At 38.2% G+C, this 25,919-nt stretch overlaps 1 protein-coding gene across 2 annotated transcripts in view; it reads left to right on the top strand.

Annotated features, from left to right (window-relative positions):
- The window catches only part of LOC130588942 (ephrin type-A receptor 6-like), a 379,324-nt gene that overhangs the window by 312,131 nt on the left and 41,274 nt on the right, over positions 1-25,919 (top strand). For both annotated transcript variants that reach the window (XM_057389986.1, XM_057389987.1), the window contains 2 exons: positions 1,828-1,950; positions 16,160-16,221. In XM_057389986.1, the coding sequence (XP_057245969.1) occupies positions 1,828-1,950; positions 16,160-16,221 (185 nt within the window). The remainder of the gene's footprint in view (positions 1-1,827; positions 1,951-16,159; positions 16,222-25,919) is intronic.

Raw genomic sequence — 25,919 nt, 5'->3', positions numbered from 1 at the left:
AATAGAGGAAAATGTCAGTGGTGAAGCTCAAGCTGTTTGGCTTTTCTGAAGGTCTGTACATATGGTGTGTGACTCAGTGGCTGTAMTTTATGGTTGGTAAAATTCATATTTTGAAACACAGAAGGAATGCTCTATCTGGGAAGTATTCGTATCTTCATTATTTAGCCTTTATGTTTTAGGATGCTGTTTAGTACCAAACATCTTGGAGTTAATGGAAGAATTTCCATTTTAAAATCAAATTTCTGTGTACTGCATTCTGTACCGTCTGTCCACAATGACCTTCGCAAATATTTTAAAGTGGAAGCCATGAAATTTGGAAACACTTTTAGAAGAATACCAACCATGTCTCTSGAGTGTCCAGAGGGAAAACTTATCTGTAGCCATCAGAAATARAAGTACTGCATCTAGATCATTAATTAAAATCATTCTTTTTCTACAGACTGCAGCATGTCTAATTAGCAAATTTAAAGGACAAGTAGATTAAGGAGAAGCAATAGAACTCTTGCTTGAAAATAAAAGTAAAAAACTGAAGTCTCTCTTAGGCTATGTTAAGTTCAGCAAGTAAATGTGTGTTTTGAGGGTAAATTTTCCTCACTGTATTTTTATCAGTGGAAAAAAAAAATCCAAACAGTTGAGGACCATTTATTTTTCTCATTGTGTATAAAGATCAAGATGCTTTCTGTCTCTTCAAAGAACAAATATGAAATACCTGCAAGATGAGGAAAACAAATTTGCCATCACCTAAATTTTTGGATGGATGCTTACTTGATGCAGTTGCAAAAATATACAGATTATTCTGATTGTTAGTTTAGATTTATTGCCAGGTGGGAGAACCGTGACTCTGTGCTTTTAAGTGAGATGTGCAGAGCTGTCATTTCAGATCCATCTTTGATRCTGGCACTCACTGAGCAATAACATGAGGAAGTTGAAATGATCTCTGTAGATCTGKGTGCAAATGCTGAAAGTTGAAACAGTGGATCAAATGCTAAAACATCTTTATTTCTCACCAGTACAGGAGATATGTCACAAGTATTTATTTTAAAAGAGGGGGATGAGATAATCATTGTTTCCAGAAATAAAACTCTACTTAGAGGCAATGAGAAGAACACACCATTTACTGTGTTGAAAGGACGAAATGCGTTGAGCTTCTGGTGAGAGGAAAGGAGAAAGGGGCCATGTCCAGGTTGTCTAGAATCAAAAGGTTACAAATATATGAAAAATATAAAAAAAGCTAAAAATCCTTGGGCATCATTCATACCCCTGGTTTTTACCTGTATCAATATATTGACAGATGTTGGGAGGTGGGACAGAAGCTCTGACTGATGGAGCTGCCTTGACACAAAATTCAGTATCGGAGCTGCWAATTCTGGTTCCCCTTTGCTCCCTGCCTGACATGACTTTTGTCAGGTGGCTTTAAAATACTACTGTAAAACAGTTTTGCTGGTCTAACTTCACCTCTACTGGCCTGTCTTTGATATGAACACAAAACTGTAAAATGCCTGCATGGTGGAGTCATTTGGAATGCATTCTGAGTATCYCACAGGTGCAATTTGCTGTTGAAATAGCAATTTTTTCTATTCCTCCTCAAAGTACTGGAATTCTCCATTTGGAAACCTTGCAGAAAACCTTTTTCTGGTTAAAGCTGTGTATTGTATGATTTGGCTGAAAAGCAAAAAAAGGCTTTTAACTGCTTTTGATGAGATCTGTTCCAGTGAAACCACTGTTAACTCTGCAGAGATTTGGTTGTTCTTTCTTTAACCAGTCAACTTCTTTTGTCAGCCAGAGAACAAAACATTTGATTAATGATCATTTTTATTTCTTTGAAAGGATCCTTTCCGACCATTGGGGTGAAGTCTCTTTCGAGATTCCTGAGGGCGGGATTTTTAAATAGCATCCTGGCCTCACATCCCGTGGCAGGGGGTGGATCTTTACCCCCCAGCATTTCCWCTGGTAGGTATTCCAGCCTGTTCCCACACATCAGTCTTTTTCCTTCACTCTCTGCCCCATCCCTCTGCACATCTTCAGGGAAAGAATATTTGGTGTTGGTCAGACAGGGAGATCAGATGTCCCTTCCAAAAGGAAAGACAAACCAAAAGGAAATGGAAAAGACAATTTTTTGGGAACTAGTCATTTTCCTGAATCAATGTAGAGGAGAAATTGTGAGGGAAACTGGTCTGTAGTGAGTGGCCAATCTAAATATTGGAAGAGAAGCCTGGTATCCTCTAATCATCCATTTCATTAAGCATGTCCATGTGCACCAAAGAAAGACAACTTTAAAAATGCCACTATAAAACCTTGGAATATGTGGGACTCTGTTACTCTTCCCTAAAAATTTGTATTCCCTTGCTAAAACACAGAAGTAAAATTAATTTGGAAAGGGAAAACTTAATGATGTATTAATTTTGTGTTTGAATCCTTTGCATATGCTTTGGTAACTGCAACTTGTATCCCATGAAAACCACCTTTTTTTTTTTTTTTTTTTTTTTTTTTTTTTTTTTTTTTTTTTTTCTTTAAATAGCTTTTGCCATTATTTTAACTCCTTTAATTCTCTTTAAATGAGTGACGACGTTAGAATCATCCTTTCCAAGACAGGCTGTATGTGTTTTCCATTCTCTTCTAGAGCTATTAAATACCATCCTCCATCAAAATAAATGAAAAATAAATACATATATSATAACTATAGGTAAAACTGAATCAAAGTTCAGTTTTGTTCCTTTCCAAACTACCTATTTCTGTGTAAAAATGARTCCATGCATGGGTTAATGTCAGACTGGTATCTTTTCTGGACATCCTGCATTGACTGTAGTATTACTTAAAGGTTTTTCTTGAAGAAAAGGAAACCTCTTAGGGTAAAAAAAAAAAGGGAGAAAAAAGAAAAAGTACATAATGTTATTGACTTGCTATACAAAAGAAGTATATTGTACCTCTCTGTGCCCCATTTTATCTACTGCAATAATTCTAATTACAGGATGGTTCTTCCTTTTTATTTCAAATGCTATTATTTCTCTGTTTGCTTTCTTTGAATAGAAACTTCTCAGCAGCTTTCATGTCTTTTCTTATGATTGTTTGGGTTTCTTTTGTTGATGATTTGTGAAATACTTTCCATATTTTTTTCTCCATGGGATATCTCAGAGTGTTTAATAGCCCTTAGGTGTCTGTAAGCAAACACTTCTGTCAAAGAGGAACTCCTCCAGGCCCCATAAAATTCTCTGTTTTGAGCACATTGTTATGTAGAGCACCCCACTAATTTTATTAAATTACAAATGGCCTCAAATTCATGAACTGGCTTCTCAACTACCTACCCACCTGCAATTTTGTAAGGTCCTCAGGACTATTGTTTTCTGAGTGCTTATAAAGCTTTTTATCTTAGCGACTTAAAACTGTTAAATGTAGTTTGTTTAATAGAAGTCATTCATAACGCCTAGCTACTWAATGTCTTTTACTAATAATTCTGATTCAATGTGATGAAACATTGAAAATGAGAGAAAAAAATGTAAGTGCAACTACATTATGTGTAACAGATGTCCTAGCAAGTTTATGGAGATATATATTATAGTTTGATCATGTCNAAAAAAAAAAAAACCTGAGCCAACTCCATAAAAGGGAAAGACACCTTGTGAAAAGTCAGGATTGTCAGATGGTTGGAAGCCAGTGAAGAACTGTGATAAATCCAATGGATRAGATGAGTTCCTTTGAGAAAATGTGCATAAAATTGCAGTGCAAGTCAGAAATTGCTGTTAACAGCTGCATTCCAGCAATCCTTTCTAATRGTGCTGCTATTTAACTCTTCCTTTTTTACTTTATCATATTTAGTTTTATATTAAACACAGTCTTAATTCTGAATTGCCTCTAAAAGCAGCTTTGCTTTACATGTGAGCAAAAATAAAACCTRCATATTTTTGGGGAAATAAAACCAACAGAAAAACAAATCTTAACAAGCAAGGTCGTGCTGCAAAATTATAACCTAATTGGTTCACATATTGCTTATGTGTAAGATTTCAGTTAATTTAACYACACGAGAGACTTAACATGCCAGCAATGCTGTTATGGTCATTGGGAACAAAGATAATGAGATGCTGTTTATTTACCAAAACTTTTAACTCAAGATAAGTGGCAGATTCCCTTCCAAATACTCAGAAAATTCATTCGTTACTAAAGACAAAATAATTTTACATCTTTTTTTTCTACAAAATTCRGCACAGATGTTTTAATAAAACACAGAACTAAACTAGAAAGCCTACTATAAATAAGTATCTGGAAAACAGCTTGGCAGGGCAATGCAGCTGTTGGTTTCCTTTTTTCCTTTTCTGCTTTAATCTCAGTGGTTGAGAGGAGTCTGTCTCTTTTACCATGGCACTGGCAGCTGATGTTCAATTTTATGTAATTCGGTGTCTGCTTTTAACTGTGCAGAGATGCTCTTATGTAAAAGGAATYCTCATTCAGACAACTTAAAGATTAATTTATGCTGCTGGGATGAGGCATTGCATCTTTCTGCATAAATAGATTGTCTCAAAGGTAGGTATTTTTTAAGCCTAGACATAACTTCTAATGCAATATTGCTTATATTTGATGGTTACACTGTCACTGCTATACAGCAGTTTCACTAGAAGCAAAGCCTTAAGTAGGCCTCCAGAATCTATGCTACACTTTTGCAAAAACGAGSCCATTTGCAGACAATAGCTTCCTTTTGATTTTGCTATCTTGAATGTCACAAATTACTTGGGTTCTTGTTATTCCACCTGTTAGAAGTACAAATTGACACRACTTTGATGTAGGTCTTCAGTGACAGATGGACTCACATGAGCAATAAGTACTTTTTCTCAAGTGATAACCTTGCATCTCTTAAATAGAATTATTAAACCACTTAGCAGCTTRCCCCCTCATCATATGGACACTGGCACAAGCTGTGGAAGCTTCCTTCATCTCACACACACGCACACACATATGAAAAACCAAATAATAAGTTGCCAGAGCTGCATCTATCTCTTCAAATTATAGCTCTTCCAAATTAAATGCATGGTTCTTCACTCCACTTTGGGGAAACTCTTAGCTCACTCCTCTTGCAGCTCCCGATTGAAGTGATGTATGAGGGGTTTGTTGTGTAAATGCCCTCCTGTGCTGCCTGGCAGAAGTTACAGGCAGGAAGATTCGCGGTTTGCTGCTGGCTTTGAAGAGCCAGCTTGCTGAGCTGGAAAGCAAAGGAGGGAAAGCAAATACCTCTCCTACTGTTCCTTTCAAGCTAAACTCCTTCACTGAGTTTTGCTGTTGACAAAGAGATGGGTGTCAGGCTGTGAGATACTCTGGAATGGTTCCTGTTAGCCAAATCTCTCCCTCAGACTTCAGCACTGCATTAGCAGGAGAGGTGGGACAACCGGCAAAATTATTCCTGCCATAAACACGTCTCTGTGARCATCATCTCCCCATGTGGTCAGCAGCTGGACAACTGCCCCTGTTCCACTCAGAGCCCCTCTCTGAAGCTTCTGTGAAAGTATCTTGATGTGAGTGTTTAATGAGCGTCTGTTATTTCCTGCAACTTATTTGGCAGCTCCTTGATATTTTAGGGAAAATAGAGGCAAAGAAATTTGGCCTGATGAAAYAATTCACCTTTTTGAACCTCAAAAAATATGTTACATGCAAGAAATAGAGGAGGCGCTTACTTTCTAGAAACTTAGAAGTGATATAGGAGGGTTTGCTCACTGCTGTCTTGGACTAGGTGAAAACAGGACTCCAACAAAAAGCACATTATACAGAGGATATCCCATTTTCAGTGTTTTACTGCCTGGTTATTTATGGCTCTTTGTCTAACASATATTGCAATGTTCACAATTATTACACATTCTCAAAAAGCTCAGGCATAATTGTAGAGTACTGAACTAGATGATTATCAGTTTTCTTTCGCCCAAAATTAATATTTTATTACAATTTCCAAGTGCACCTGAGTGAGTCCATTATTCTTGATATTGTATAAACTGACATTTGAAGGCAAATTGTATTGACAGAACAAAATTACTCAACAAGAACCATCAAGGAGCAATTGTACATAGTGAAATTCAACTATGATTATAGTACTTCAATAATGAGAAAAATAACTTCCCCCCCCTGCCCAGTTAATGCATTTTTCTCTACTCTGAATTCCAGCACCTACACTGCTGTATTTGTTGTTAAATGAAAATTGCTAATCCTTTTTCAGTGAGTAACAAATTGATTCTTCTATTGCTTATGCATTTGCTGGGATACCTGAGCCAAATGGCTCTTCCAGTTTATTCTTTGCAGTCTCTCAGTGCTGTTTCACTGGAATGTTTAGCCTATAAACTCTACAGCTAATACATAATGGCATGTATTTTCTGARAATAGAAGTTCAAATGTAGATGGACTTTTCCCATTAGGCAGGCCGGAAGAAACGTATTTTGTGMAGGTTGATTAGGGTTTAGCTTGAGCTGTAAAACTGGGCTTAAACTCTGGGTGAGGGACATRATAAAAGGTTTTCATTCTTCACCCTTGCTAAACATTTCATTTCATGCTCAGATGGTCATGGTAAACAATTCCAAAAGTTTAAATCCTAGAGGTTCAGAGAAAAATTACTTGCATATGTGGTCATTTTTACGTAATATACACTACTATTGGATATTTTAGAAACCTGACTATAGAAAATTGAACATTTATTGTAACAAGATGTGAGTTGAAGAAAGTAGCTCTTCCTTACTACAGGAGCAGAAAGATATGAAGAGGARGGCAGGAGGAGCCTGACAGGTGCACACAGAAATGTATTTGTAAATAAGCCGCGCACAGCTTTTCTTAGTTTCAAGATTAGGGAGGGGGAAATCCAAAGTCCCTTTTTAGGCAGCCATAAAACAGTGCATGCAAAAGCAGAATCAGAATTGGTTCATTTTCCTGAGGTGGGAGACAGGAGAAACAGTTAACTTGAATAATGTTTAAATATTTTTGATCTGTTTTATTTGGGCAGTGCCTTTACCAAATTCATCTTGCTGAAATACCGTTCCCAGGCCCAAATCTGGATTTTGCACAGTGGTATTTTAAAAGTCTCTTTAGGTATCTTATGCAGTTGGTTAGGACTACACAGTTCTGTACAGACTCATATGACCTGTTTGTGACACAGAATTCTGAAAATTCAATTCTCTTCCTTGAAATGCCTCTTTCTTTGACAGAAATAGAAAATCTAGCTGTTGCGAGCTATGGAGATTGCTCCCGCTACAGGAGTTAATTTATGGGAGATGAATGCTTTTGGGTTTTATTCTTCATGTGTCAGTGAATTTGGATATTTTCTTCTTTCTTCAAGTTGTACATGCTTGTCCTCTGCCTCCAGAGTTTGCTGCTTGTCCCATCTTCATTGTAGCTGTTGACTGAGTTCTGTTCATGGTGAGAATCAGAGCTGAACACATGCCTTCATGTTATGAAGGTACAAACCCTCAGAGAGGAATGAAAAAAAAAACCCCATGAAATCACAAAAATGTCMCAATGTTAGGCCCAGGGCATCATGTTGGTGGGTTTTTTTCTAATTTTGATGATTTTTTTTTTCCTCATTTTGGATTTAGCAACCCACATGTTACACCCAAAGCTTCCTTTGTGGTTTCAGAACCTCCAGGGGTGTTGATGTGTGGCCTGCTCCACTTCTGGAAATGAGAAATGAAGCCTTGGTCATAAAGGAAGAGTGGTGGGTCATGAATTTTTTATAGCTCAGTGGTGTCTCAGAAGTTTAATCTTTATGTAGACCAAAGGGAAATGGGGCAAAATGTGCTCAAATAGTAAATGGAAAAATATGCRAAGGATATCTAAGTCATGTCAGAATCTTAAAAACTTCACAATCAGGTATAATAGCAAATAAACAACAAATGACATTTTAGAACAGGATTGAAATAATGCCTGAACCGTATCATTATGCTTATGAAAGCACAAAAACCTGTATCACTGTAACCTYATGTGTGCTTTTTCTTTTTAAAGTTTGCTCCTTTTCAAATTTACATTATAGTTTACAGCTTATAAATATAATGCTCCTATGATAATAGGTAAATTCATGATAGAGATTAAGTAGGATTTGCTTCTTGTGTGCCCTAATACTTGTTATGAATCGTGGCAGGCTGAATATGGAAGTGCAGAAGCTCCCAGTGTGCAGACTTCACTTTGTTTAAATTCCTTTACATGCTCTGGGGTCAGCAGAGCAAGTGAGCATTGATGCAGCCACACTCTGTGGTCTAATTTTGAACCACAGAACATCCCATGCTCTTCCCACAAGAGGATGTGGGTTGGTATGAACTCTGAGGAGCTTCAGGGGGAGGTGTCATTGGATTAAGTGAAATACACTGAATTTCAGTTATAAAATAARTGAGGTGAATTGTTTTGGTTAATGCAATTGGGCAAAATTATCTCCCTTAAAATGAATCTGAACAGAATGTGTTTTCTGTTATGATTTTTCCTCTCATTCTTCGCTTCAGTGAAGCAAAAAGTGCTAGAATTTTTGGGGTTCTACATCACATTTCAAGCAATATATATCTTATGCCAGAATTGATTCTATGAGCAAGGTGTCTTGCTTTTTTTCCCCCCTCCCCAGAAAATAATTAATTTAKAACTTAGTGGCCAAAGTATTTTGTGGCTGGCCTTTAGCAAATTGCCTTGCAATTTTGTAAAATGTTTACAAAGGCTTTTGTAAATTCTTGTAAACAAGCTATTCTGCGTTCTCCCTCCTACTTATACACTGATAAAGGCTGCCTTTAATGCTGTGGTTTCTCATTTAAAATGGCATGATATAACCTAGGATTTGAGATAGGGGGGTGTCACGATCCGTTCGAGTTGAAACGGGGGTCATGATAGGTTCTTTTGAAATCTCAGAGTGCAAAAGAAATCGAGGAGGCAAATGTATATGCTTCAAATAATCAGGACTAATTTATTTGGGTATTTTGCGATAGAAGAGGGTGAGAGAGGGTGAGAGAGAGAAAAAAAGAGAGAGAGAAAGAGAGAGAAAGAGAGAGAGAGAGAGAGAGAGATTGGGTCGTATAGCTACCAGCTGACGGGGTCTTCCAAGGTCCCACGATGGTCGTCAGTCAGTTGGTAGGGAGATCTCGGGGTGGTCTCTTCGGAGGAGACCTTTTATAGTCTTTTTCAAAGCGAGTGGCTGCAGGCCAGGAGGGGGGGGGTTGCAAGTCATGACTTGCCGGCCAGGTGGTGGGGAAAGAATGTCTATTGTTAGCTTACATCCATTGTTCTCAGCAGCCTAGGAGCTGGAAACTTGGCAGTCCTTCCACCTTAACCTGGCTCAGACTCCTTTGAGCAAAAGCCCCCTTTTCTCCTGCTTTGGGGTTTAGTCAATCGTGAGACAGTCCAGGGTCTTCCATAAGGTCTCTTACAGGTGGTCAAAAATGCAATCCTTGAGTGCTGTTTTTTCTTCTGACTTGTGATTTTGTCATTCTTTAAACCCTACATGGCAGCTTTCAGRTCTGGTCTGCAACACACCAGCTCTTGTTCTGTCCCCATCTGTGCTGCTGAATTCAAATAATCCATCTCACCCTAATAAAGGTGTTGGGGTTTTCAATTTCTGCTTATAATATTCATGTAAACATAAACAGCAGGAATGAAAAGGAATTTTCTTCATCCATATTGTGTTTGTAATGCTAATAAATAAGGAGAAAGAGATAATACATATAAACAAATGGAAACCGGGAGAATTTTTTTTTTCAAAGATATGAATCTGGAAAATATAAATGGAAGGAAAAAACATTAAAATTAATGCCAGTTTTTGTATTWCTATAAGATTTTAGCTATTATTTCTCTATCACATACCCAACCCAAATACTGACAAAAAGCCCTTTTTCTGCTGGTTTCAYCATCTCCTGCATTCCACTTGCTTCTCTCATGGAAAGATAAGGATCAGAAAATAAATAGTGGAAACATGCTTTCTTTTTACAGTCCCACTTTTCTTTCCTCAAGATCTTCCAGGATATCTTCTGTAGGCACAGTGGAGGATTGATGTAGATTAGGGCTTGCAGGAGCAGCATGGCTGCTAAAATTTCTGTTGTCCAAGCACATTCTCCTTTTGCCATGTGAGGAACCAGGAGACCTTGCAGTGCCGGCTGCAGCATGAGGCGAGGGCCAGGGGATTTGAGAAGGTATTTCAGAAGTGTACATGCAGACTTTTCCTGGCTTCCTAAACACACCAACAGGCCTAAATTCTTTGCCAGAGAGTTACAGGGTGGCACGTGAAAAAGCATTTCGTGTATAATTACAGGAAAACAACTCAGAGAACAGGTTTGTGTTATGAAATATTTTCACATCATGTTGATACAATAAATCTTCCTCAAGTAGCAGTGATAGCTGTGTGGCCATACCTTACTAACAACTAATCAATACCTTATGGTCATTCATGTATTTTKTATTGTTATTAATTGATTTTGCAGAAGTATCTTCCCATGACTAAACTAATTTTAACTAATAAAAAGTGGTTTATAGACATGAGAAAATCCAAAGTGCACTAGCTACAAGATAAATAGTTATATTGATGTGATTTCCTGTGGCAGCAGGGTGTGAATATGTTATCCTATCSTGTTTGCAAACTCTGGCTTCTGAGATCTCAAGAAAGMGTTTGGATCTGGAACTTACATTTTTTCAACACAGATCTYAGTCAGGGGCTTTCTGAATTTCTGGTTCAGTAATTCAAGTGGGGTGGCCTGCAGTAAAATTCACATTGGTTTCATGTAACAATACAAAACAAAAAAGACAGAATGTCAGAAATCTTTTGAACTGCTTTTTTCATGATCTTTGGTTTTCTTTCTTTCTTTTTTCCTCCTCCCATTTTGTAGTATGAAAAAGCTTTTTTTTTTTTCATTCACTGAAATGGTGCATATAAATGCATAATTAGTTGTGACRGGAGAGAAGAAGCTGCAGTGCCATGGCCAGAGGTTCTCTGATTTGAATGGATATGTAATGAATGGAGCAGGTCTGAGATCCAGGAGGGCCTCCCAAGGCCTGGGCATTCCCGAGGATTTCTCTGGGGATGCTCTGAGTGCCATGGAAATGTGGATGAGGGTATGCCCGTGTGTTTGGGGCWGTCTTATCTCTCTGACTTTAGCAGGAGATAAATCAGTGGGCAGCCAACAGCAGAACATGGCTCTGGAATGAAAAGATGCCTGATAAGGAGGCGATTTCCTGAGCCACGTGAATTCYGATCTGCAGAAGTGACAGTTTTCATATTTTCTAATATGAACCGGGGAACAGATGCCAACCTGTGCTGTTTAAAGTGAAAGAATATCATGTATTTATGTTAACAAATCTATTCCCTTAATTGGTATTAGAGATTTCATTACAAGTCTGTAGAAGAGRAACATGTGCTAACTATTCTTTTTGGAGGATTAATCTTACATAAAACATTCATTAAAGGAGGCTTTGCTGCATTATTTAAAATGACAACAGGAGACAACAAGCTGAGTATTTTGTCATTGATATGACACTTCAGATTCTCCTCCTTATTCATCACTCTGGCACTCAATTAAATTGCATGCTATCAAAATCTTGTGTTGAGTGAAAAAAATAGAASTAAAAACATATACAATATTAATTTTAGATTTAATCGGTGTTTTGCATTATTTGGCMATGTATGGCTTTCTTTTATTTTCTTTTTTTTTACATTCCTGCTTATTAAAAAAATGTCAAGCAGATTGATCAATGAAAAATACAGAATTGCAGCATATTCTGAGGTGGCATGACATCAATACAGATTGTTTGTCATTTACACTGGTTTTGTTTGAGTGGCATTGAGTACATCAGGGTGGGAGAACTCCAGTGAAGAAACTTTCTTAGGGAAAATTGTCAAAACCAGTCAGCCTCTTGTCACAAGGTGGGAGTTGCATCAAAACAGTGAACAGCCCCTGCACCTTCTATAGATTCATCTCATTCTGATAAATTAAATTCCCATCCTTTTGCTTCATGTCAAGCCCCAGTACTGCTCTTGTGTGCTCAGTGTGGCTTTCTGAGATGGTGGAACTCTGCAATGGATCTGCCAGAGACACAGGTGCTCCATATGCAAGGAGGGAAAGGTGCTTTAGACAATATCCCACACGTATAGCTGGGCTGAGAATATTTGTAGTGAATGTGGCTGTGCTATCAGTGTATGTCACGTATAAATACAGTTATTATCTCGTGTTGTAATCTTAACTATGCAGTAAAATGATACATCTCTTATAATAATTATAATAAATGTGATATATGCAGTGTGTAAAAACCATATTTGGGGTTAAACCTATAGACTCAGGACACTATATAACTCTTCTGCTTTAAAAGTCTGTTTTCTCGCAGTACTCCTCACTCCAGCAGCACTAAGCATCTAAAACTATTGCAAAGTCTGATTTGCTTGATTGATTTGATCATTGAATCTATYTTCAAGTGTTTTTATGTCACCCTCCCCCAATTCAAACAAGAAGCTGTGTGCTCTCCTCCAGCAACACCTGCAGTTTTAGGCCCTTGGTTCCAAGCCCTCAGCAGACACTTTTTTCAGTGTTCTTTTTCCATTCCTTCCCTTGTGTGGCTCTTGACTGTAAAATTAACTCAGTTCTTCAGATCCTTCTCCAGTGCCTGTATCTGGGTAGAAACAGTTCCCTGAATGGGGCAATTCTTTGGACTGGAGATTGGGTGTGTTCCATCCCACGAGGTGCAGCCACCCATGGAGGGTATTGTCACCCCAGGAGTGCCTTTGCTGCCATCTGTGTCCCACTGCTCTTTGTCCTTAAACCTGTTTAACTTGTCCATCTTTTGTACTAAAAGCAATCCTAGGAAAATAATCCAGTGCCTTCCAGCATTGCATTAGCCTACCCCATGATAAAATAACCAAAGATTGCTTCTCTGTCTCAGAGACTTCTGTGCCCCCTCCCATTTATTCATTCCTGTTCTTGTTTTAGGATGAAGAATTCTTAGCACCATGAGAACAATATGAATTTTCATAATAACTAGTAGTCCTTTTTAATTTATTTATAGGCAAACACTAGACTAGTTTAGAAATACCCCAGGATTATTTTAGTCAGTTTTGTAGTTCCTTTAAACTTAAAACAAAAGCAGTATTTTGTGTTTGTACAGAGGTCCAGCACATACAACTTTTTGTGGACTCTGTACTATTCTAAAGTACCCYCTGGGTTTTGCTTTCTACCAGAGTTTTTTCTGTATCTTCAAGCCACCTTAACAATAGCTGAGACACTTTTGATCCACCGGTCCTCCAAAGACAAACACTGTGMTGACTAAAAAATTCACTGTATTGACTCTCACAGTCCAGCTTGGAATACATAAAGAGCTCCAGGGATACATTAAACTTGCAGCCAAAATAAAGTGGCTTTTATCAAGTGCTGTCACACTAAAGAACTGATTATTTGAGAATTTAGTTTTGTGTTCAGATTTAAGATTTGTGGTTGGGATAATCAGGTGATGGAGCCAGATTTGTTTTCATGGTGTCATGACACATTGTGGTGTTTTGACATAATCTCACATCAATTTCATTTGAAATACAGGTAGGATGGTAAGTGATACACACTGAGTCAGTGGGAAGCTATCAGCCAAAGTGATTAAATTTTTTGATAATATGCTTCTCTTCTGGTATACAGCAAGCTTTTTGAAGGAAAYTGCTGCTTATTTTGGTGTATTTAGTGCCAGTCCTGTGTTATCATTTGGAAGAGTCAGTTTTGTGTTCAGCCATATCATTTCAAGTCATTCAAGTGCCTAAAATAAGCATTGTCCAGTGAAAAATACTGAAAGCTCTTCTTTAAATCCACATATAAATGCTTACAGATACATTTCATAGTTCCTTTAAGCTAGGATCTTAGGGTCTGAGCAAAAGGAAGTACAGTTGTGGGAGTTTTTGGAGGGAGGAATATTTTGTGAGAAAATGTAGAATTAGTAGTTCTGTTTACACAGTAAGTATGAAAATAATTTGTGTTGAAGGAAATTAATCTAAGGAGCATAAAAGCTGTCATGAGAGCCTGTGAACTTCTAGAGAACCTTCCAGAGCAGCTTATGGATAGTTGAGTGCCAAAGGATTGCCCACAGGAAACCAGGGGCATTGCTTTAAAACTCCATTTCCCTTTCCCTTCAAATGCACATTTTCCATGTTTAAGTTGTTGATGTACCCAGAAAGAGAAATTTCTGGGTATCTTATAACTGATCTAATATACCATCTGAAGGCCAGCTTCACATCCCTGTTCATTGAAAAATGCTATTGTCTGCTACCATTTAGAAATTACTACTTGCTCGAGACAGTTCTGCACAGTGTAAGATTCTCTAGCATCAGGTGCAGTTTGTTTACTTCTCTAGATTATAGGATTTTCCTTTCATGTGGAGRTGTCAGAGCCCTGACAGTAAGAAAATGATAAAGGTAAGGGAATCTGGGTCATTCATGTGCTTGAAACAGAAGAGACTGGGCTCTACAACCAGTCATCATTAGCAAACTGAAGTAAAGGAAATATAAATTTTTAAAATGCTCTGATCTGTAGAAGCTTAAAAGTGATGTATTTTTTATAATGAAAAAACAGGGTATAACCAAAGGATGCCGATGAATAGATTGATTTGGTGGCAGATGCACAGGACTAAACATTCAGTTGAAAAAGAAAGAGCTGGTAATTCTTCACACTTCCCTGAGGCTATCCAGAAAGACTTTTAAGGCATCTGAGAGTTTTCACACAAAAAAAAAAAAAAAAGAAATGCAGTATTGTGCCACTACTATGAAGCACTGTTTTATTCTTTGAGGATATAAACATGAGAGTTAATACAGAAATAATGACAAGTTTTATTAGAGGAAATGAGGGAATATTGTGAGGAACTACAGAAAGAGCAGACTAAGGGAATGGGCATCACCAGGAACCCGAAACTGCGGGTCAGCATGCTGGGACAAACACAAAAATGGATCATTCCCTTTGTAAATTGAAGGTTAACTGTAACAGCTCAGGAGAAATACCTGGCTGTGGCCTATTGTACATTGTGGGCAGTTTAATAAATACTTTCACTGTTAACCAAACTGAACAGAAATGAACAATTATGTTGTAACAATCAAAAYGCTTTATCAGCCTGAACACAGTGTTTGTTTCTCATCCCCTCATCCAAATAAATCACAAACATMATTTGAGCAGAAGATGAAAAAAAGTGATGAAAGAGTCTTCTTTTGAGCTTGAAAAATATTGTGTAAGGGATGTACAGCTAGTAAGGAATTGAGGAAGTGAAATGGTGGACTCAGTGTCACCATTTGGCAGAGCTCTGGTTCCCACAAACCGCGAAAGAGATGGGCATTCCCAGGAAAAGAAAAGTCTGCCATTTTAAGACCTTTCACCTCCTTCCTAATCTTGTTAATGTTCTTCATTAGTTTTTTTTATATAGAATGGCTCCTTTGTCATATTAACAATTGTAAAAATCTTGTTGCTGTGCAGCCTGGTCAGCAGCCTGATTGCCCCACTCCTGTCAAGCGCTTCTAGACGGGTGGTTTTTAAAGGGTACCAGCAGTGAACTGGTGCTTAAATTAAGTTTAAAATTGTATCTTTGGGTTTGGACATCCTTTTAAGAAATAAATGAAATGTGTTTTTCTGCTTCAATTTGGATATGGTGTCACCCCGGGACTGTGCTGGTTGAGCAGCACCTTTCTTTGAGTAACACTGTGTATATTTTATGTATTCACAAACACATAAACTCAGAGTTTTGCTGGATTGTACACATCCAATGCACACAGCAAACCTAGGAGAGCTTTTTCTGTGATGTCACATTCTATCTGTCTTTTATGTTCCTACATCACTGAGATGTTTTTCTTTGATCAGAAAATTATGACACTGACTTTGTAATTACTTGGACATGGCTTATGAATATTTAGGGTTTGCTTTAATTCAGATGTGTTCCAAAATATTGCACAGTAAGTTCTGCTGTTTGGAAATAGCAGGCTCTTCTTTAAGTGAGAACACACCAAAATGAATGATGTGCATTGAGCTAATCCAGTAAGAACAACAACCAAAAAAAAAAGGATAGTAAATAATTCCTGAAGAGTAACACAGGGAATTGTGTTTGTGATATAAGTGGGAATTTTGGAAATATTTTACATCTTTAACTACTGTGAATAGCCTGTGCAGAACAGCTAGAATTATAAAAGCCCCATAATATGTCCATAATCCTAATGTGTTTCTTTGCTATTTTGCAGGCAGACCAGTAATGATTGTAGTTGAATACATGGAGAATGGATCCCTTGACTCCTTCCTGCGGGTGAGGTGCCATTTTCTGATGACATTTGAATAAGACACCATTCTAGGTTAAGATTTTAAATCATTTATCACAAATTAATTTCTACATAATGTTATTCATGGATTTTTAGTAAAGAATAGAAGCCTTTTCCCCAGGGTATGTTTCTGAGGTACAGTAATACATTAGTGCACAGCTGGAAAAAAAGAAGATTTAAACTTCAGAATATAATTGATTTCTTCTACAGAAGTAGTTCCTGTATTTAGTGAAATGTATTTCACATTGTGTTTTTGTGAAAGAAAAGATAAATTGAAACATAAATGCCTGGCTTTATGGAAGTGGTTCATTTTTCTCAATCACYTTCAGAAATACTCTGTTATGATTTTTTTGGTTGGTGAAGCGTAGAATATACTTAGTAATTGATTTATAATATTTATGGCTACTTGCATTTAACAAATTGGATTCAAAAATAGTTCATGGGTGAAATGTCCTGGCATTAATTAACCCCCAAGGGTTCTTAGTAAACGTTAAAGAAGGGCTACAGAAAATGTGAGTAACATGCTGGCAAAAATGTATTTCATTTTTCTTAGAAAAGTGAAAGGAAAGGATGACCCCCTCTGTGACCCAAATTTATCCTAAAATAGTCTCTTTTTTAACAGAACCCCTGGAAATGCTCCAGAGACCCACTAACCTAATACCCTGTGTGAATAATTTTAATGTCAAGTGTTTCAGATTTGTCATAAAAAGTAAACACCGGCCCTTAGTAGCTCACTGCYTTACCATTTCCATCCTGCAGAATGGTAAACCTGGGGTTGTAGGCAAGCTCAGGGCAGGAAGTCCTGTGGGTTTGGGAACTTGTTTGAAGGGGTATCCCAAAGGAGAGACGTTCAGCAGGGAGCTGTGGAAATATTTGCATGAAAGTCTCGGTGATGGTGATAGAAGGATGCTTTGGTAGCAGGCAGAAGGAACTGGTAAGAGAAAAAAGCGAATAAGCAGGAGGGAAAAGCAACAGTTCAGAAAGAAGATTGGCATGAGAAGGGTGAAAGAAAGTCATGCAGGCAGTACTTGTTGGGAAGAGGGGCAGCCACAAGAGAAGAGCATTTGGAGGGAAGGATACAACCCTGAGAGCCAACAGAGCCATTGCCGTGGATACCTCGAGGCACTTTCTCCCTTCCTGTTGGTTTTGATTATTCCACAGTAATTTTTCTCTAACATTTCTTCTCATTCTCTTCACTGACTCTCCCCAATGATTTTTCATTTTCCATTGTCCAGACWCATGACAGATATCTGTTATGTTGTCCGAAACATACCAGCACCACAGTTTCCCATGAGAATTTGATGATTTCTCAAAATCAGGTTATGTTTATGGAGTGYTTGATATCATCTATGTCTTAAAAGTTAGGTAGCTTTCAAAAATTACTCCCCTCTCCTATCTGGTTCATCTCTCTATCCATCTGCAGCAGAGGGACTGCCCCTGATTTGAGTACCTGCAGCTTCCCTGCTCTCTAATTTTCCAGTGCCCCAGGAAGATTTGTCTGGGTCTGAAACGCTGTTTTGTGCATATGTGTGTGTGTGTGCGTGTGTGTGTGTGTGTGCAGAATTTCATAAAAGAGAGTAAAAACAAGTCCAGAAATAATTCATGAGAGAGAATTTCTTTTCTCTGAAGTGCTCTAGTATGATATCTCTAGTCCAGGTTTATTTCACATGCATTCATTTATCAGAATAGTTACTACTTATTAGGATACTTTAATAGAAACTGGCATCAGCAGAATTATGATGTTACTGTGGAGCAATGCTTCTCACATGGCATTGGGTATATTTGGAAGCAGAACTGCTGGGGGGAAATGTGAGCTAATAATTTCTGCAGCTGTTTTCCATGTATATTATTATACAGCTTCAATTCATACTTCAGATATGGGTTATTCTTCTAAAATGCTTTCAAAATGTACTTTAGATAATATGGAATATCCCAAAGCACTGTAGATCTATGTCAGCATTTCTGTTTAATAATTAGCAGAGCAAATGGCTGCAAAGTAACCTATTTAAAAAGAAATCCAGCTGCTTCATTAATAATAGTTGTTTCCTGCAGATATAAGTTCACATTTTTAAAAGCTTTTGTGAAGATACAAAGAAGCAGAGAGGCTWTATCTTTAGCAATCCCTATGAAAGGCATTCACTGACTATAACAAATGTTGTGGGATTTGGAAGAGCTTATAAGATAGTCTGTCTTTCTTATTTTTTAAAGGAATCAATTGTTACAGTGCAAAGTGTTTTTACRCAGAGGAGAAAAAAGTCCATTTCTCACCATAAGAAATATTTCCCCATATTACCCTCCCACATACTACAACCAGCAAGAATTCAGTAGCACATCCTTCCCTCTGTTTTTCTCCAAAAGCCTGCAAAAATGGCTCAGTCTTACAAATTCAAAGTGAGATTCTGTGGTGAGCCATGTGAGGATATTCCAGAGGAAAAACTCCATTGGCCATCACCCTCCTCACAGCCATGGGAGGATATCTGTTTTCATGCCAATACAGGCTGTGCCATGAATCTTAAGCTCCAAGCCTCTCCCCACCCTTTAATMTCTCACCCCTAAAATCTTAATAGTCTTAACATCCTTGCTTTACAGATAGCAGTGTCTACTTTCAGCTTTTGTATGGATTTAACAACCAGATCAGCTGAATTATGTCTTCCCCACCCCACAAAATATCCCCACTGCTAACTTTGAGCTTTTGGGGAAAAAACATTGGCATGGATTTGCAATATGAAACTGCTTCAGAGATATTCTAGGGGGAAGGCATCAGCTAATTAGAACCAATTCTGGAAGATTATGGTAATTAATTTCAGTGATTGTGCATCATCAGACATCCTAAATTGCTGGATGCACTTGACACTGAATTTTCCTCAGAAATACTGTGTTATTTTTGCAATTATACAAAACTCATTTACAAAAGATGAAACTCAGTTTTTTTGTTGGTGGGTTTTTTTWAAATCTTCTAAGATTGAGACATATAAGTTAATCATCCCACAAAATTATACCTGAAATTTCCTATCAATGAAATGGTTGTTTGACCAGAAACGAGGTGCATGTGGCTTCATTTCTGGTAATACTTGGAGAGATTTCTCTGAGAAAGGATGTGGGTTTCCAGCTAAGTATTTCCTCAGGGGCTACAAGCCTCTTTCAGTATTACACCAACAACTTCCAGACAGAGGAAATCTGTGGTTGGAAAGRAAGTGRCTAACACTTGGGAATTGAGGGGACYCAGGTAAAAMTCCCTGTTACGAGCTCCACACACAGATTTGGATGAGAAACATTGTCATGTTTTAGTCATCTGCCTGCCTCATGGACATCTCAGCAATCACTTACTCTGCAGGCATATGAGGCAAATAATAAAGGCAAGGAGGGTTGAAAGGGCAGCTCTCTGTATTGATAGAAAAATGCTGGTAATTAGCTAAGGTTATTACAGTCAGGTATGTTTGCTCAAGCTTGTTGATACCGGCTGCAGAAGATGCGACGAGAAAGACAACCAAGAGAGACGCATAATAACCAAAAACAACAATCCAAAAAAAAAAGCTGAAAACCCACAAAACCTTTTAGCAAGCAGTTTGGCAGTTTGCCACTGCTGTGGGTTGGAGATGTCTGTTGGACCCAAGCCTATGAGATGATTGCAATAATTCCTATAAAAGTCTTTTCCCCAGATTTGGTCTTTTCACCCCGACACACCGTCCCCCACTCAACCCACTCTCTAAACCTGTGCCTCACAGATTCAGGGGGCTATTCAGATTTAAATCTCATCTGCTCTTCTCACAGTTCTATGTAAGGGGTCATTCTTGGGAAAGATAATTGGATTGAGCCCCAAATTGAAGAGGAGCAGAGTGATTAGGAGGCGAGGTGGCTTCGTGGGAAGAATGATCCCTGGAGAGCTGGCTGGGGTCTGTGCTCACCTCCTTGTGCATCGTGCAGTGTGGGCAGGGATTTAAACACAGAAAAGGAAYGTGTCTGGAAGGTGCCTTTTGGGGCATGTTCATACACAGGATCACATAAAATGGACYGAAAAATATCACCAGAGTAGTGAACTCCTTTCGGTACTTTTCTGCAGTGCTTTGGYTCCTGCTCAATGTCCAAGCTGTGCTAAATAGTCAAAGATGTTTAGGTTTGAAAGATGCTCCAGTCTTTCCCGGTTTTGTGAATCTCAGAGCTGTAAAAGGAAGGTATRCATTTACCCACAGTAATCACAGGATCATCTTGCTGTCTTCATTGTTACTATTKGCCATTGTAGTGTTCCTCTTCCTACCCAAAAACTGGTGCTGAWACATTCCTATTTGCTTGAGAAAATACTTGTTGAAAAAAATTAGATTTATATACAGACAAGTATAATAAGTGAAGATGATGCCACACAGGTTTTTTGTTTTCTTTCAAAAGAATCTATAAGAAATATACTTAATTGCCTTACAGCTCCAACTGCAGCAGACTGTACAGCAAATGAAACCCTGGAATTCAGCTTCAAGTTCTAATCCCTCGAGGCTGGCCTAGCAGAGGCTGATAAGTGTTACTAGATGGAGAAAATATTATGATATATTGCTCTTTCTTGCAGTAATCGTTATGAAGTTACTCTCAAGGCAGCTTTGCCATCACACTCGCCCTTCTTCCAGTTACAGTTTAGAATCTGTGGCAGACACCTACATTTAGCAAGTTTGGAGGAAGGGGGYAGAAGACAAAAATGAAACTTGTAGCAAATTCGAAAAACCAATGTTGTAAAGTGTGTGTTGTATATTCATCTCACATGGCCTCACTAGACAGAGTAAGCTGTGGGGAAAAGAAGCCAGATGGCCTTTTCTAAGTTTAATGGCTCCTGTTATTATTTATCTGCATTCACAGAGGCAACAATATTGGAGCTCAGAACTAAAATTCCTTCTTTTGGTTTCCCACGCAGCTTTCATATGCACTTTAATTTATTGGAAGCACATTCCTTTCCTGGAAGGATAAAGGTGGCATTTTGCTTTTTAAAATGAGTCTGTAAAAGAGAAAACCTGCACTGGAAACCTGGAAAGTGCTGATAATTTTTAAAAAAAAAAAAAATCCTAAAATCAGATTGAGCAATTAGAAAGTGAATTTCAAAGAATGCATTACCTTAACAGTGAAAAAGCAGCATGTATTTAATTTATCTGAGGTTGCACTAAGAAGCTGTCACTGATGCTACAGAGCCAGCATTTGTTCTCAAGCAATGTTTTACCCTGCTAAAAGGATGTATAAAAACCATTTCTGATGCAGCTGTGAGAAGTTCATTTAGAAATGTTGGGCATTTTTAATGTGTAGGTATTTTTACCTAGACATTAAATACTCTAGATATCCATACTACCGAGCAAAAAKAAATTTATTACAATCTTGTATTTAAAGACTAAAAGAATTTGACAAGTAATGTGGATTCTTTCAGTGTGCTCTTTACCTTTGTGAATTTGTCGGGAATGAGAAACCAGAAGATCTGAACAGAGCCAGTGTCTTTTAAATGGAGGGATTTTGAATGTCTTCTGAAAGAAAGGAAAGAAAAAGCCAAGAAATTACAGGCCAGTCAGCTTAATGTCAACTGCTGTAAGATTTGTGGAATGAATTATCAAACAATGTCTAAGCATCTTAAAGATARCAGTGAGATAAATGTGAGCCAACATGGATTTGTCAAGAACTAATACTGTCAATTCTGGTTTCCATTTGAAGCAGGRTGCAGGTTATGTGGGTGTGGGAGAAGCAGCTGATCTCGTAAACTTTGGCTTTAGGAAGGCTTGAAAACTCTCTCACATGACATCCTCGTGAGCAGCTCGTGATCATTCCTCGTGAAAGAAATATGGTCTTCATGAAATTTCTGCTGTATTGGCTACATCCTGTGGGGAAGGAATGGAATTTGGATGGAAAAATGTATGAGGTAGGGGTGTTCTGCACTCTGTGTTTCCCCAAATTATTTTTAAATTTCAAGATCCTGAGACTGTAATGAAACTATGAAATTCTCAGGCARTACAAAGCAGAGTAGAAACACAGGCTGAGAATAGAGTAGAGCTGGAATTTAAAATCACAACAGCAATTTTTTAAAAAAAAAATTAGTAACCAATTAGCTTAAAATTAATTAAAAATTAGTAAAGACAAGGGCATGATACTCTACTATGGCTGGAATAATCAGCTATTGAGTAGAGGGCAGAAAATATCTGTTCAGACAGAAGTCTGCTGAATTAAATGACTTGAATTTGGGGTAGGTCAGGGGCATTTGCATTGCTGTGACAAATGCAAATGGCAAACACCACCATGGAATCTACAAATAGGACAATCTTCTGCAATGTCTGGGAAGTGACTTTTCCTCTCTGCTTCACATTGGTGAKGCCTCAGTGTACTGCCTTGTTTGGACCTAATTTTTTTAGGAATTGTTTGGGGTAGCTAGGCAGAGTCYACAACAAAACCAAAAGGAACAGTAGCCAAGGAAATGAGATCTGTGGACTGAACCGGTGTGAAGCTCAAAGAAAAGGGCAGGAGAGATGTTTAGTCTTCGTGGACATAAAACAATTGCAAAGAGGAACTGAAATCTGTGCCAGTCCAAGTGCCACGCTCAAGGGATCCACCTTGTATAAGACACGGTATACAGTGATTAGGGTAAGATACAACAGCCCTAATGGTCTTCAAAGGCAGGCTATAAAAGCATGTCAGGAGTGACMCAGGGTGATGAGATGATTTGTTCCCTGCTCAAAGACCCTTCCAGGTCTGTGATTCTGTGACAGCTGCATTTCAGGGTACCAAAGTGGGCAGGRACCCTTGGTTATTCCAGGGCATCCCTTTCCTGCTGTGGCTGAGTGAGGAAAGCAGGGCCACAGGTCACAAGGCTGCTCRTGCTGTGCCTCCAGATCAGAGGGTGGTTACTGCATCTCATAATAAGCTTTGGAAGGGCTTCATCTTGCAAATATTTTTTAATAATAAAAAGATTTCCCAATTTTTAATGGTTGAAGAGTCACTCAGATTCTCATGTTGGATCACTGATTAGGGTTTTAAATTAACTAAAATAATTATATTTAATTGAATTAATTGAATCTATTAATAATAATTAAGTCTGCATGGAACTCTGTTAACAGGTGAATGAGGAAGAGATTATCAGTTGACCTAATTTAGTTGCAAAAATATAAACTTTGGTGTGATACACATAGTTTGRAGTATGAGATAAACTTCCCAGAAATACCAAGCTGCACCTAATCTTCATAAAGTTCTGACATTTACTTTGCACAGTAAAACAGTGACAATAAATGCATAGCAAAAACTGCATCTTTCACACAGTGACCAGTAGGAACTGTCACTGGTCATTTTGATCTAGGTTAGACACAGACATACCATTTTCAATGCTATTCTCCATCTAAAATAAGGTCTCATTAATCTGCAGTAAAATATTTAGGCCTGTAGCAATCTTGCACAGAGGATAAAGGCCTAAAAGTGCTCTGACTCATATGGCAAATAAAGAAATGGATTTTAGAATAGACGAAGTCCGAAAGCAATACAGGAAAATCCAATGGCTATGCTTCCAAAAGGTTACTTGGTAGTGAAATGGGAAAAAAAATGTTTTGAAGAAGAAGAAAAAATCCACAGGCTTGTAGAAAAGCACTGAACTGGTTGCTGGAGCAGGAAAGCGAAGGGGAAAAGGCARTGAGAGAAAGTTCGGATATCATCCTTTCTCCCCTACAGTACCTGACCCTCTTCACCAGCCCATTATGTGTCAGTGCTCTTGAAAGGTCTGTAACAGGAGGAAAATGTTTCCCTTACATAAGCTTTTCAAAAGCAAACTGTAGCTGAATAAAAATCAGTTTTCAGGGCACTTTCAGGGCTGCATAAAGGTWAGAGCAACTATTCAGATATTGCATCTATACCCAGCTCTTGAGAAAAGTTTATTTAGCAAAGCCATCAAAGCTTGATTAAAATTTAATGGGATGATAGGATAAATGTGGTGAGTCCACTGAGGTTTGAATTGCTGCCAGTATTGATTAACACCCTTAACAGCCCAGTGGGAATCKTATCAAAAACATTTCAAATGGAAGCTATGGGAATCAGAATAAAGCCCTGTGTAACAACCATCCTATCAGTTGGAGGAGTGTTTTATTTCCATATATGACAAGTGAATGAAACAAGATAGTGAAAAGCTGCCAAAGGATTACCTGGGGACTTAAAAAATGCTGAAAATATGAGGCCACATTCTACCTGCTWTAATTTCATCAACCTTGCTGAATTTTCCAAAGGTTAAATATAGCCCAGAGTCTGTATCCAGATCAGCTTACATCAGAAAAATATTTTGATATATTGAAAGATAACAGTTTATAGATTGTAAGGGGATACAGCTGGCATGGAAACTGAGTTGCAGAAGTGATTACAAAGAGACTTGATTGAGAAAAGACTGTTCTGCTGACAGTAAAAATGTAGTTGTTCCAACTGCAAGGCTGGCAGTGAAAAAATATAAAACCGAGCATGAGAAGAGAGAAGAACAGATGCAGTAGAGGATTCTGAGAAATATACAGAGGGAGAAGGAGGAGAGAATAAAATTGCAACTGGTATGTTAGCAGGTCTGTCATTTCTTTAAAGGTGGAGATAAGCTTTAATTTTTGTGTCAAGGCAGAAGCCCAAAGAAATTTGAAAGAAGAAAGGAGAAAATGGCAAAAGCATGAGATTGTTTTAAACTCAGGCATTACTGTTATACGGTTGAGGCAAGTACTGAGACTTGGAAAGAGCAGAAAAAAGGTTATGTTTTATGAAAAATCAGTCAAGCGTGGTCTAGATTTGAAAGAGCAGAAATTAAAAAAGGAAGGAATGAATGCTTACAATCCGAGAGGACAAAAGGTTAAGGGAGGTGTTGCAGATGACTCTGAAGACTGTTGAAAGAATGAAGCTGCTAAGGARGAGGAAAAATCTAGAGGTTTGAGGGGTTAGTTTAGTTTGGTTCTTTGTCATGGCGGTTGAGAGGGGCTTGAATGGTCATTTTGCAAAAGTCAGGTGCTGGCACTTTGTTCTAAATCCTAATTCTGCAGTTAGCTAAAAAAAAACAAAAAAAAACATGCATGATATCTGTGAAGAGTATGAACTGTTGGCCACCAGCTTYGTAATTTTTGAATAAAAAGCAGAACCCAAATCCTGTGTGGTTTCTTTACACAAAATATTGGCTAGAGTTCATGTCCTTCCTTTACAGGAAGCAGCTTAAAGTAGTTAAGAATATAATTTTTTATCTCTTTGCTTAATTGCTGGATGGAGTGCTTTTATTTGAAACATCTTTCACTGCAGTTACAGCTGTGCCCTCTGCAGAGCAGGTGGCTCACGGGTGGCCTTGGTGGGGACAGCAAGGGTGATGTGGCTGAGTGCTTGGGGAGAGCTGCCCCCACTCTGGTGTGGAGTTAGAAACAGAAATGCTCCACTGGTCTGATAGGAGACACTGAGTCATTTCAGGGGGAAAGTTTCCCTAAGTCAATTGTAAATAGCTGGTTTCAAAGTAGTGTCCTCCCATGTGCTTTACTGGGAGTTCACTGTGGTGTTTATCATAGCCCCTTAAATACAAGTCTTGCTGGGAGGTTTGATAAGGCTGTGAGGTCTGCTGACTSACAAGGTGTGTTGGGATCTTCCTTTTACCGTTTTCTTCCTGATTTTTGTCTTAGACTTTAAATCTTCATATCCTGTCTAGCTGGATATAGGCCCCAAATGACTGAATCATTATGGAAATACT

Source organism: Malurus melanocephalus, unplaced genomic scaffold (genome assembly GCF_030028575.1).
Source record: "Malurus melanocephalus ecotype Western Australia unplaced genomic scaffold, MMel_1.1 scaffold_21, whole genome shotgun sequence".
Taxonomy (NCBI): domain Eukaryota; kingdom Metazoa; phylum Chordata; class Aves; order Passeriformes; family Maluridae; genus Malurus; species Malurus melanocephalus.
Note: the sequence above shows the minus strand (reverse complement) of the source record. Positions and strands in the feature narration are given on the sequence as shown.